This window comes from Dichotomopilus funicola (assembly GCF_033296635.1).
Source record: "Dichotomopilus funicola strain CBS 141.50 unplaced genomic scaffold C8A04scaffold_7, whole genome shotgun sequence".
Lineage (NCBI taxonomy): Eukaryota > Fungi > Ascomycota > Sordariomycetes > Sordariales > Chaetomiaceae > Dichotomopilus > Dichotomopilus funicola.
The window spans coordinates 403,108-415,976 of NW_026944028.1; the positions used below are offsets into that span (position 1 = coordinate 403,108).

At 55.1% G+C, this 12,869-nt stretch overlaps 3 protein-coding genes across 3 annotated transcripts; 2 read left to right on the forward strand and 1 right to left on the reverse strand.

Annotated features, from left to right (window-relative positions):
• Positions 1 to 360: 360 nt before the first annotated feature.
• C8A04DRAFT_9635 (coatomer WD associated region-domain-containing protein) lies at positions 361 to 4,572 on the forward strand (the record flags this gene model as incomplete). The annotated part of the gene is made up of 9 exons (XM_062785556.1): positions 361 to 390; positions 470 to 519; positions 625 to 751; positions 835 to 1,135; positions 1,198 to 1,436; positions 1,495 to 1,712; positions 1,765 to 3,098; positions 3,155 to 4,287; positions 4,312 to 4,572. The coding sequence occupies 9 exons, from the start codon at positions 361 to 363 to the stop codon at positions 4,570 to 4,572; spliced, it is 3,693 nt and encodes a 1,230-aa protein (XP_062640022.1).
• A 458-nt stretch (positions 4,573 to 5,030) lies between these two features.
• Positions 5,031 to 5,952, reverse strand: C8A04DRAFT_9618 (SAC3/GANP/Nin1/mts3/eIF-3 p25 family-domain-containing protein; the record flags this gene model as incomplete). The annotated part of the gene is made up of 2 exons (XM_062785547.1): positions 5,031 to 5,303; positions 5,410 to 5,952. The coding sequence occupies 2 exons, from the start codon at positions 5,950 to 5,952 to the stop codon at positions 5,031 to 5,033; spliced, it is 816 nt and encodes a 271-aa protein (XP_062640023.1).
• A 2,266-nt stretch (positions 5,953 to 8,218) lies between these two features.
• C8A04DRAFT_9664 (uncharacterized protein) lies at positions 8,219 to 11,134 on the forward strand (the record flags this gene model as incomplete). The annotated part of the gene is made up of 4 exons (XM_062785569.1): positions 8,219 to 8,301; positions 8,534 to 8,653; positions 8,786 to 10,114; positions 10,147 to 11,134. The coding sequence occupies 4 exons, from the start codon at positions 8,219 to 8,221 to the stop codon at positions 11,132 to 11,134; spliced, it is 2,520 nt and encodes an 839-aa protein (XP_062640024.1).
• Between the last annotated feature and the right edge of the window lie 1,735 nt (positions 11,135 to 12,869).

Genomic DNA, 12,869 nt, shown 5'->3' on the forward strand with positions numbered 1-12,869 from the left:
GTGGGGGAGAAGCTCGAAGTGGGCCCGGAAAATTGAATGTGCGTTTGGCCTGAGGCTCCTCCACCATTGAACCCACACCATGTAACCGGCGGGAGATGCCACGGTTCCCGATGATTTGATTGACGGCGGAGAGGAAGCACCAAAAGCAGCCAGCCGGCCCCCAACTCCTCAAACCACCATCACCACCACGTACACACCCCACCATCACGCTCCCGGCTGCTGCTGAACGCACGGGCAACGCCTCGAGATTCGAATTCCGGCCTTTGCCACGACCGACTGCTCCTTGCCTATCACCTACCACCGCTGGATTTCCCCAGTTGATGCGGGCGCCTTTCAGGCCTCGGGTCCCCTATAGCCAAGATGCAGGCCTCCTCGGGAATGCTCACCAAGGTGTGTTTTCTTATGATGCAAAACAGGCGTCTGTGTAGGGCGCTAGAGCAATGTTGCTGATCTGTTCTTCGCATTGTAGTTTGAGTCCAAGTCGTCGCGCGCAAAGGGAATCGCATTTCACCCTAAACGGTCCGCCCCCCCTCCGTGGAGCTCCCCTCACCAGCTGCTGCCACGACGATAACCATACCATAACTATACCCTTCGAGACGCTAACGGATTGCCGCCTTACTACAGACCATGGATTCTCGTCTCCCTACACTCGTCCACGATCCAGCTGTGGGACTACCGCATGGGCACCTTGATTGACCGATTCGAAGAACACGATGGCCCGGTCCGCGGTGTCGACTTCCACAAGACACAGGTGAGGCTTCATGTAGTGAAGAGGATGGCTAGGATGATGGTAGCCAGGATGATGATGGCGAGGCATTACTGACGCTGTGGCAGCCCCTCTTTGTCTCAGGTGGCGACGACTACAAGATCAAGGTCTGGTCATACCAGACACGCCGGTGTCTGTTCACATTAAACGGGCATCTCGATTATGTTCGCACTGTCTTCTTCCACCACGAGCTTCCCTGGATCGTTAGTGCGAGTGACGATCAGACGATTCGGATATGGAATTGGCAGAACCGTTCCCTCCTCTGCACCATGACGGGCCACAACCACTACGCTATGTGCGCCCAATTCCACCCCAAGGAGGATCTTGTCGTCTCGGCTTCGCTCGATCAGTCGGTTCGGGTATGGGATAGTAAGGATTTCCACCGCCGGATACCCCCTAGCTTTATACGGAACTGACCAGCTGGTGAATAGTTTCCGGTCTGCGCAAGAAGCACTCCGCGCCCACATCGATGTCCTTCGAGGACCAGGTCGCTCGCGCGAACGCAAACCAAACCGACATGTTTGGTAACACGGATGCAGTCGTCAAGTTTGTGTTGGAGGGCCATGATAGGGGCGTCAACTGGGTGGCTTTCCACCCTACCATGCCTCTGATTGTTTCGGCGGGAGACGACCGCTTGATCAAGCTGTGGCGCATGAGCGAGACGAAGGCCGTATGTATTCTCAGCTAGGTCTGATGTGGCGACTTGGGCTCATACTAACCGATCGCAGTGGGAGGTTGATACCTGCAGGGGCCACTTCCAGAATGCAGGTGGCTGTTTGTTCCACCCGCATCAGGATCTTATTTTGTCTGCTGGAGAGGACAAGACGATCCGCGTCTGGGACCTGAACAAGCGGACTGCTGTCCACACCTTCAAGCGTGAAAATGACCGCTTCTGGGTGATTGCCGCGCACCCGGAAATAAACCTCTTTGCCGCTGGCCACGACAAGTAGGTGAATTTGAGCCCATGCAACTGCTTCAATTGCTAACGAGAGTGACAGCGGTGTTATGGTCTTTAAGCTTGAGCGTGAGCGCCCAGCATCGGCCGTCTATCAAAACTCGCTCTTTTACATCACAAAGGACAAGTGTGTCAAGTCTTACGACTTCCAGAAGGGTGTTGAGTCGCCGACGCTGCTGTCCCTTAAAAAGCTTGGCAGCCCCTGGGTCCCACCCCGCACTGTCTCCTACAACCCGGCCGAGCGCTCCGTTCTCGTCACCTCTCCGGCAGAAGGCGGCACATATGAGCTCGTTAACCTTCCCCGTGATGGTTCCGGCGCCATCGAACCCACGGAATCCAAGCGTGGCCAGGGCAACTCGGCCATTTTCGTTGCCCGGAACCGTTTTGCCGTTTTGAACACATCTACGCAGACGGTCGACATCAAGGACTTGACTAATAACACGACGAGGTCATTTAAGCCTCCTGTTGGCACCAGCGATATTTACTTTGGTGGCACCGGAAACCTCCTCATCATCACCCCGACAGCCGTGCACCTTTACGATATCCAGCAGAAGAAGACTACTGCGGAGCTCGCCGTCAATGGTGTCAAATATGTGGTATGGTCCAACGATGGCCTTTATGCCGCCCTTCTGAGCAAGCACAACGTTACCATTGTCACCAAAACGCTGGAGCAGGTCAGCACCCTTCACGAGACGATCAGGATCAAGAGCGCCACCTGGGACGATGCCGGTGTTCTCCTCTACTCGACCCTGAACCACGTCAAGTATACTCTACTCAACGGTGACAACGGCATTGTCCGCACTCTTGACCAGACCGTGTACCTGGTCCGCGTCAAGGGCCGCAACGTTTACTGCTTGGATCGCGCTGCCAAGCCCCGTATTCTCCAGATCGACCCTACCGAGTACCGATTCAAGCTTTCTCTGGTCAAGAGGAACTACGAGGAGATGCTTAACATCATCCAGAACTCTAGTTTGGTTGGCCAGTCAATTATCTCGTACCTTCAGAAGAAGGGTTACCCAGAGATCGCCCTTCAGTTCGTGCAGGACCCCGCCACCCGGTTCGAGCTTGCTATCGAGTGCGGGAATCTCGAAGTGGCTGTCGATGTGGCCAAGCAACTGGACCGCCCTAAGCTTTGGACAAGACTGAGCGCGGAAGCACTTGCCCATGGCAACCACTCCATCGTCGAGATGTGTTACCAGAAGCTCAAGAACTTCGACAAGCTATCGTTCCTGTATCTCACAACTGGCGACAATGCCAAGCTCGCGAGGATGGCGAAGATTGCCGAGCACCGTGGGGATTTCACCTCTCGCTTCCAGAACGCCCTTTACCTGGGTGAAGTTGAGGACCGAATCCAGATGTTCAAGGAGATTGATTTGTGTACGTATCTTTATGCTGTTTTGGTGATGTGCGACGCCTAACTAATGCTATTTTAGACCCTCTGGCATTCGCGACGGCCAAAGCACACGGCTTGGAAGAGGAGTGCCAGTCCATTCTCGAGGCCACAGGGCTCACCGAAGATCAACTCAACCTTCCTACTTTCGGCCAGCCCCTGACACCCCCTAAACCGGTCGTTCCCACGCACGAAGCCAACTGGCCCACCAAGGCGACTTCGCAATCCGTCTTTGAGATGGCCCTCCTTGGGCAGGTTGAGGGCCTATCGTTGGAGGACGAGCCTGCTGCGGCCAAGGCTGATGGGGAAGAAGATGGCGCGGCACGCGAGGGCGCCCTTGCGGAAGATGAGGATGAGGATGGTACCGGCTGGGATATGGGAGACGACATTGTGCCTGAGGTTGAAGAAGGCTTTGTCAACGTCGAGAGTGCCGATGCCGGTGGTGCTGGAAGCAGCGAAGCGGATTTGTGGGCGCGCAACTCGCCATTGGCTGTTGACCATGTCGCTGGTGGTTCGTTTGAGACTGCCATGCAGCTGCTCAATCGCCAGGTTGGTGCCGTTAACTTTGCGCCCTTGAAGCCCCGGTTCTTGGAGATCTACCAGGCTTCCAAGACATATCTGCCCGCGTCGGCTGGGTTGCCACCGCTGGTCAACTACGTACGCCGCACGATCGAGGAGTCCGATCCTAGGAAAGTTCTCCCCATCATCCCAAGGGATCTTGAATACTTGGCTTCCAACGACCTCCAGCGTGGTTACGATGCCATGAAGGCAAACAAGCTGGAAGACGGTTTGCAGATCTTCAGGAGTATTCTACACTCCGTCTTGATCAATGCTGTTGGCAGCGACAGCGAGGTCAACGAGGCAAGGAAGCTGATCTCTTCCGCCAGCGAGTACACCGTTGCCATGTCCATTGAGCTGGCAAGGAGAGCGCTCGGTGCCCCTAATACGGTTAACGCCGACCCAGCGTTGCAGAAGCGCAGCCTGGAGCTATCGGCGTACTTCACGATCCCCAAGATCGAGGTGCCGCATCGCCAGCTTGCGTTGCTAAACGCCATGAAGTTGGCCTTGACCAGCAAGAACTACAACTCGGCACTCAGCTTTGCCAACAGGATACTGGCCAACGGAGGTGCGGCCAAGATCCTGGAGAATGTAAGCTTTTCCCCTCCCATCACCCTTGTCACGCCAATGAGAGAGACCTAGATTAACAAGCATCACCAGGCCCGCCGTACCAAGGCTCAATGCGAGCGCAACCCCAATGACGCCGTCGAGATTGAGTTTGACCAGTTCGCCGAGTTCGAAATCTGCGCGGCCAGTCACACGCCCATTTACAGCGGCACCGCACACGAGGAGTGTGCGTTTGACGGGTCTAAGTACCACTCCAAGTACAAGGGTACCGTCTGCGTTGTGTGTGGAGTCTGTGAGGTCGGCAAGCACGGCAGTGGGTTGAAGCTTTTTGCTTGATTTGATTTGTGGGTTGGGCTGAGTGTTGCTTCTGGGTGGGGTGGGGAGAGGTTGGAAGGTCAATATTTCGGAATCAAGACAAAAGAAAACGGCTCATGAACCATGATATTGATGGGGCGGGCTTCATTGAAGCGGAGCGGAAAAGTCCAGGGAGGGACAGGGGCAGGCTAGGGGGTTGATTCTTGCGAAACAACAATGGGGATGGTTTGCATGTGGGAGTACGAGTTTTTAGCTGTTGTAGAAATGCAGAAGAGACTTTTGTTCTGACCAGATTTTGTAGCTTGAACGGGACGGCCAGAACGTGAGTGTGATCATCCGTTGCCTGGGTTGTTCCTGGATGTGTATTCTATAGATACAACCGTGAAGGAGTCCTCTTCTCACCCTCGCTTCACTGTCTACCAACAACCGGCCTCCCATCTCACCATCGCGTCCCCGTTAACTCATCCACCCCAGCCCATCTAGACAATCGTCTCAAGCTGGCGGGCATACCCTAGGGTATTCTCAATAACCATCTGGCTCATCTCCTGCTCTTGCTCCTCCTCACCCGTCTCCTGCGCCGAGGGGAAAAAGATCTGGCCGTCCTTAACGGTCCAGCCGCGGCTACGGGCAAACTCCACGACAGCACCCTCCGAGTCGAGGAACAGTAGGCTCTTGGTCGACGCAAGCGGGAGCGAGGGGTAGGCGCGCTCGCTAGAGGAGGCGATTTCGGAGCGGATTTGGGAAGTAAGGATCTGGAGGGTGCGGGGAGTCGTTAGCGGGTTTGTTGTGTTGTGATTTTGCGAGGTCGTGTGATCTAGGGGGGACGGGAAGAAATGCCGGAAGATGGGGGAAACAAACCTCAGAAAATACACCAAACTCCTCCCCCGGAACTTCACCTTTCTTCATCGCCTTCCACACCCTATCATAGCTCCCCTCCATCAACCACCTCTCCAACCGAATCGGGTACCCCAAGTACCGATCCCCCTCCACATCCACATCACCCGACGACAACGCCTCCAGCTCACTGTGGAAATCCCCATACAAGCCCTGCGTCAGCAGCAACAACAGGTACAATCCCGTGATCTTGTTCCTCTCGCCAGCAGCCTCCTTCTTCCCACTCTGTGTCGCATCGAGGAGCTCGTAGAACGGCCGCAGCTGCGCGACGTAGCGGGTGAACGCTTCCGGGTCCTTGGCGCGGATCGAGGCCAACGCGCCTTGTTCGTAGACGTCGCGGGCGAGGGCCAGGTGTTGCGGTGTGGTGGTGGGCGCCGGGGTCAGGGCGTTGAGCTTGAGGAGCAGGAGCTTGGCGCGCGAGAGGAGGGCGGCTACTTCGGGGTAGGGTGCCGAAGGGGGGGCGGAGCGCAGGCGGGCGAGGATTTTGGAGAGGTCGCGGTCGGCCATGGTTGTGTATTTTTGTGTCTGATACTCTTTCGGGGTCGGAGGGGTTCGAGCGTTTGCTGGAGGGGTGTTGCTCAGATGGTGGTGGGTATGTGGGGGACAATTGGCGAGTTGCTCGAGTCGGTGGTGGCGGTGATGGGAAGAATGCGCCTTGCTACCGACTATCGGAGAGGTGCAGTAGTGTGGGAAAATAGATTTCCAAAGTCGGAAATTATCGCGATGGTGGGGTGTTGGTTTTGTTAGTCTTGATGAAGGAGGGAAGGGAGCTAAAGTTGGGACTCCAGGTGAGGCTGTCAGGTGTCGGGCCGGTAATGGAGCGTGCGGCAGGCTGAAAGGCTGACGTGCTGTTGGCCTTGGCGGGCATTGCTTGGCTTTAACGAGAAAGCGCCTACCAGCTGTCGGCAACTGACATTGTCTCCATTGACGGCCCAAAGTTCCCTAACTATTTCGTACTTCGTACAACATTTTACATGTGTTAGTAGATCCTTTAACAGCTGCAGTCATGATGACTGCTTTTGTTTCCCAGGGGTTGAGCTGTTGACGGAAGCGAAAAAACATTCCCACCTTGGCCGTTGGCAAAATTTGATTAGCTTGTTCGGTTTTGATGCACAGCCTGTCTTCTTATTATGGATGAGGTGAGCTCCAAGCCCGCGTCGTCAAGCCACTACCAGTTTGCCGACCTCAGCTATTACCGAATTGGGACCGGTCGACTGGGCTATCTTCTTAAGAGAGAGACGACTGCGAAAACAGTTTTGGTGTTTTGATTGCCCCTTGTATCTCGAAGCCAATAATAACGGACTGCTTATATTCCCAATCACGCCGAGTTACTATCTTAGTGTGACTTTCTGTCTCTGCAAGATGCCGCTTCCATGATCACATCACACGAACAGACTTGTACTGAAAGGTGGGCGGCAGCGTGGGGTGTACGACCTGGAACTCGATGATTTTTGGGAGATATTGAATATGTGTCAGTTCACGTGCCGTTTACTTATCGAGATCGTACTCTCGTTTGCTCCTTCCTCAGAAACGGGTTGAGATCTAGTGTAGTTTCCCTTTTTCTTGACGCAGCACAAAAATTTGGCCAATGCTCTGAAATTTTGTGCTTGCTCCTAAACCGTTTTCTTCTTCACTTGCTTTTTAGGTCGATTTCGTCAATCACGGACCCCCGAGTGTTGTCATCCATCAAGTTCGCGCAGCACACGGAGAATGATTTGCCCCGCCAATTTGCAAATCGCTTACCCGCTCGAGCTGCAGGTGTAGTTAAATCTTCCGGCCCGTCCGGAAGACTTTGACCAACATGAACAACTTCCCATACGGGCAGGGTCACATGCATACCCGGCGATATGCCTCGAACGCGAGCAAAACTTCTTTCCCAACTCCCGGCCCGGGTGCCCGAATGCGTCCGTCAGGTACGTGATATTGACAACTCCACGATCCCGATTATCCAACTTGGTGCTCAAGTGGGGGGGGCAATGCATTCTATTTCTGGATGCACCTCCACAGAAGCCACGAAGAACAACAGGGGAGCTTGGATGACAGGGGGCAGAGCGCAAGGGGCGGCGGCGCCAAGGAGGGAAATCGGGCAGTGCATGTCCCAGCGAAATCACCGGGACCAGTGCAGATCGCAAGTTCCCAAGTCAGATTTTCCGCTTCCTGTCTGCGCCATAAACCCGATAGCGAGTGTGCTCCGGAAAAGGGGTCGATGTTGGGGGGGAATGGAGGATCCAACACGTCCCCGAGCTAGTTGAAACAGGGGTCTTGATTCCAGTTTCGGCACAACATCAGGGTGCAGCAGTGCAGCTCCACGCTGACTGCGGTCTGCTACTGTAGCCTTGAGATTTATCGGCCAGGCTTCCCTCCCACGCCTCGGGAGAGGCCGGCGGAAAAGCAAGCCATAAAGGAGCGAATGCGCCTCCTGTTGCTCTGGACCGTCCGATGAACTTCCCCCCTTGATTCGGATCGACAACCGACTCCTCCAGGCGTTGAGGAGCAACAAACAGTTCTGGTCAAAAAAGAAACGGTCCAGTGGATGACACAGCGGACAATTGAAGCTTGGCGCGCTGCTCACCTGCCGGGTCCCCGCTATCGCTGCACCCCAGCACCCCTCCCGTCACTGGTCGAAGCGGGGGAGACCGTGAAGAGCCACAGCACAACTTTTATATTCTATTTTTCGGGGGTTCGGCCGCATTCGGGCGTTGCCTTGGCTAACTATTCTGCTGGTTCAATTTATGCAGGTCTAGGCCTGCAGCCGCGCGACAGTTATCTCGACATGGCGCAGTTTGGAGCAACGTTTGTTCCCGGAGGCTACGATGACTATTCCATGCCCGAAGTCGTTGCGCCCGCCCCGCAAAGGTGAGTGCAGCACAAACAAGCCCAGAATGCTTGGCCCCTTTTATCCCACAACTGCGCAAGGCCGCGCAACCCGATTTCTGATGGCCTGCTCCTGGTCAAGATCGGGAGACACTGTCGATCCATCTACGCGGCATCTCTTCCGAAGCGGAGCTATTGGATGAGGCTCGGCCCAGACGCGGTGAGGCTGCACAAGGGCTGGAGGCTGACGCTAGTCGGGTCCGCCCGTCCCCAGGGTAATGCCCGAGGTGCCCCAGAACATGCAAGAAGATATCCAGCGCATGGAACTCGAAGCTCACGACGCTGCACCAAACCAAGACGGCAAGACGACGACGGACAGTGAGGAGGCTAAGGAGTAAGTACTATACGCCCGCCCGCGCAAAAGGCCGAAACGAGGGGCTCGGCCAACGTGATTGGACTGGGCCCCGTTCCCGAGGTGGATCGGGCTTCGCTGACACCTGCTGCCCGCGCGGCCTTCTTTGAACAGCTTCAAACCTTTCCAGACCAGTACCGCCGATTCCGCCGACATGGACGCGCCGTCCTTCTCCCCGTTCCCCAAGGTCAAGGGCGAAAACATCCCGCCCAGCGACGAAGAGAAGGAACAGATTCTGTGGCAAGCCCGTAACCTCGTCCTCCACTCTAACAACGTGTCGATGCAAGTAACATGGGCCCGCGACACTCTCATCTGGGTCGAAATCGCCCAAGACGCCGTCACACGAGAATGGAAGCGAGACGGCAAGAACAAGGAGCGGCCCTCCACCCCCAAAACCGAGCACGAGCTGCGTGTCGACGCAGTCAACATCCTCGATTACCTTGCCCAGCAAGACCACCCCGAGGCCACCTTTATGAAAGGAAAATGGCTCGAGTTTGGCAAATTCGGGTTCCGTGAGAACAAGCGCGAGGCATATTCGATGTACAAAAAGGCCGCCGAGATAGGATATGGACGGGCCGAGTACCGGATGGGCATGCTGTACGAGAACTCCAACGACATCCCCAACGCACTCAAGCACTACACGTTGGGCGCCCAGCTCGGCGACTCAGCTTCTAACTACCGCCTCGGCATGATGCATCTCATGGGACAGCACGGATACCACAAGGACTACATGCGGGGACTGGAGATGGTCCAACAGGCCGCGGACACAGCGGATGAGGATGCGCCGCAAGGGGCCTACGTATACGGCATGCTCATTGCCCGAGAGCTGCCCGACATCACCATGCCTGATCATGTCCTCCCGTGTGACTATGCGGTCGCTCGGCAGTACATTGAGAAGGCGGCTTATCTCTCCTTTGCCAAGGCGCAATTGAAGATGGGCCAAGCATACGAGCTCAGCCAACTTGGGTGCGACTTCAACCCTGCCTACTCGCTTCACTACTACGGTCTTGCAGCACGGCAGGGCCAACCCGAGGCGTCACTTGGCGTGAGCCGTTGGTTCCTCTTCGGCTACGAGGACCTCTTCCCCAAGAACGAGCAGCTGGCCTACAAGTATGCCATGGACGCCGCCCAGTCGGGGTTGGCGACCGGCGAGTTTGCCATGGGGTACTACCACGAAATTGGTATCCACGTCCCCAAGGACATTCGAGAGGCGCGGAAGTGGTATGAGCTGGCGGCCGACCATGGCAACAAGGATGCACGGGACAGAATCGACTCCCTCAGCCAGTCTAGGACACTGACCAAAGCTGACCACGAGACAACCACTCTTACTCGCATCAAGTCGCAGCACGGCTCTCAGCGCGGGAAGCGTCCGGACCGGTTCGCCAAGCAAAACAACATCATGCCTACTCTCAGCGAGGGCGACCAGAACAACAAAGGGCGTAAGTTTTACAAGTTTCTCCAGACGCACAATCGAGCTTAATAGCTAATGATATAGCAGCCGGTATTCAATTCCCCGATCCGTCTCCCAGGCCGCCTGCTTTCACTTTGAATCTCGACAACAACGACCCTTCTATGCGACCCAAGTCGAGTGCCCCATATCCCGAAGACGACGTCAGGGGCCCGCAACTTCATCCCGGTCCTCGCGTTCCAGTCAATGCTGGACCCCACGCAGACCGTCCGGGGAGTGCCTTTGGCATTCGCCCACTCTCTTCTGGCGGTCCTGGGCCAGGCCGACCGGTGTCGAGTCAAGGTGTCATGGGCGGGTACGGCCCTGGAGGTCCTGGTCCCGGCGGCCAGTGGCAGCAACAACCGCCTCACCCGCAGCAAGGGCGTGGCGCTGGTATCATCCCTGCCGGTATGCCAGTCGGCGACCCAACCCGTACACGACTTCAAAAATCCAACCCCAACTATCCGCCCGACCACCGAGGACCGCCGCCAGGCCAGTATCCTGGGGGTGGAGGTTACGGTCCTGGGCCTGGCCCCCAGCAACCAGGGCGGGAGTATGGACGACCTGGAAGTTCCCACAACCGCCCGCCCAACGACAACTTCGGTCCCGGCCCCGGTGGACCGTACGACCGGCAAAGTGTTCTTCCACCCGGTGGGCCCGGCCGTATGCCTGCGGCAGCAGCAAGTCAGCCTAACCTCCGTCCACATGGCGGACCCGGAGGTCCCGGACCAGGTGGGCGACCGATCTCGCATGTTGAGCCCGGTCCAGCCGGCCGCGCTAGCGCACCCCCTGCGCAGCCGAACGCTCGCCCTGGTCCAGCAGGCGCGACGCCGAGCCCTGGCCCCGCGGCGGCTGCGCAACGGCCACCCCCCAAGACAAATACTGGGAATTTGAGTCATCCCGACGGCAAGACTATGGGTCAGGGGCCCGCTACCTTCGAGGAGATGGGGATTCCGCAGGGTAAGGCCGAGGGTGATTGTGTAAGTTCCATTTTCCTGGTTCTATTATCTCAGTGATCTTGAATATGATGCTAATAGGCGACAACAGGTGGTCATGTAATCGCCTCATCTGATATTTTCATTTGGGGCTGGATTTACCAAGCGGTATCAGGCGAGATTTGGAGGAGGACAGGGCCGGGCTTGCAAAGATGGTTACGGCGGGAACCGGAGCAGACTTGCGTTCATCTATTCTCTCTCTGGCTTAGATTTGGCTTGGCTTTTAACCTTTTCTCTGGAGATTTCCGTGCGAATTCATAACGCCTTTATTCGATTCACAGCAGCCTGGCCCGCCATGTGAGCGCAGTTTCTGTAATCATCCTCCAGGAATGAACGGGAGGAACGATGCAAGGTACATCAGATTCATCATCCGATGGACTAAGAGACAAACCCGAACGGTTTAGATTGTATTTGGGTCGTGTAAATTGGCACTTGCCGGGGACAGCATCTCCAATTCGGGTCAGTGTGGGTTGGCATACGAAAAGACATAGACAGGTTTTTCTGGTGGTGATTCATTCAGGAGGGAGGCTCGGATAGCCAGCAGTTTGTTTCTGTGGCTGGGGGGGGGGAAACAAAATTTGTACTAATAACTAGATACATGCAAGCACGTATTGCATTACACATACACACGCCGGTGGCCCGCGGTTTGTGGCCCGGTTGTATTAATGGGGATGTCCCGTCAAGGTCGAGGACTATTCTTTTAATTTGACGTTTTTCCGCAGGATGTTTTTTTTGGAGTCAACTCTATTCGTGGCCCGTCTACTATGTACCTTAAAAATGGACACCAACCTATGTCGTTATTAGATCTATCAAAACTTGGTTGGTGACCAATGAGGGCGTGCGTGGTTAGAACTGGAGATTGTTAAAAACACCCCTTGCCGTGGCCGGCCGGACCTCCGTTGGTTGGTAATTTTCGGCTGGTAATATTCGGCCGGTACGGCTCGTATCGGTTACATGGATGTTTATTACCACTTGTCAGGCCGGTAATTATTCTGAGAATGAGCGAAAGATAACTAAGTGACGTCAATTATGAAGAGACGTCTACTTTGGACTGTAGGCCGTGGATTTCCTCTCCCGGACTAGTTTCTACTTGCTTAATGCCGTGCTTTCCTTACTTAGTTTAGAAAGAACCGTCATGCTTGACCTCGTGCCAACCTGCTGGGCCTCCCTGATAGCTGATCTTGTCGTTCAACGGAAAGGCTTTCGCCATAGCTTAGCCTACCTCTAGTCTCCAACGTTGACTATGTAATTATCTGTTTTGGCATTTTATTATTATTCTACAGAGAGGGACGTGATTCAAACTTGGTGCAAAGGACTTTACACATCAAAAGGGCTTGTGAGTTGATGAGGATTTCAAACTTGACATGATAATCAGTGGGTAATAACTCCTACCAACTCCAACACTTTCTTTGGAGTCCTGGATACACAATATCTTAGTCAGGTTTGACCATTGAGTTGTCAAAGTGGGCAAACGTGGGAATCATGATGATTAGGGGACGGCATAATGGAGAGCAGATATTAAATTGCATCATTTTTCGAATGAACTCTTACGCTAAACAGGCAGGAAAGTGTCTATTATACACTTACCGCTACTAGCAAGCTGACGGTCAACAATAGCCCAGCACTGTCCGTTTATCTAACGAATCGTGATCATCACTTGTCAGTCATATCCACGGTTCCCTAACTTGCTTACTTCCTCACCGTCCACTCACCTTTTACCCCTTGATGAACTCTAAGTATGTAGGTCGAGTAATCC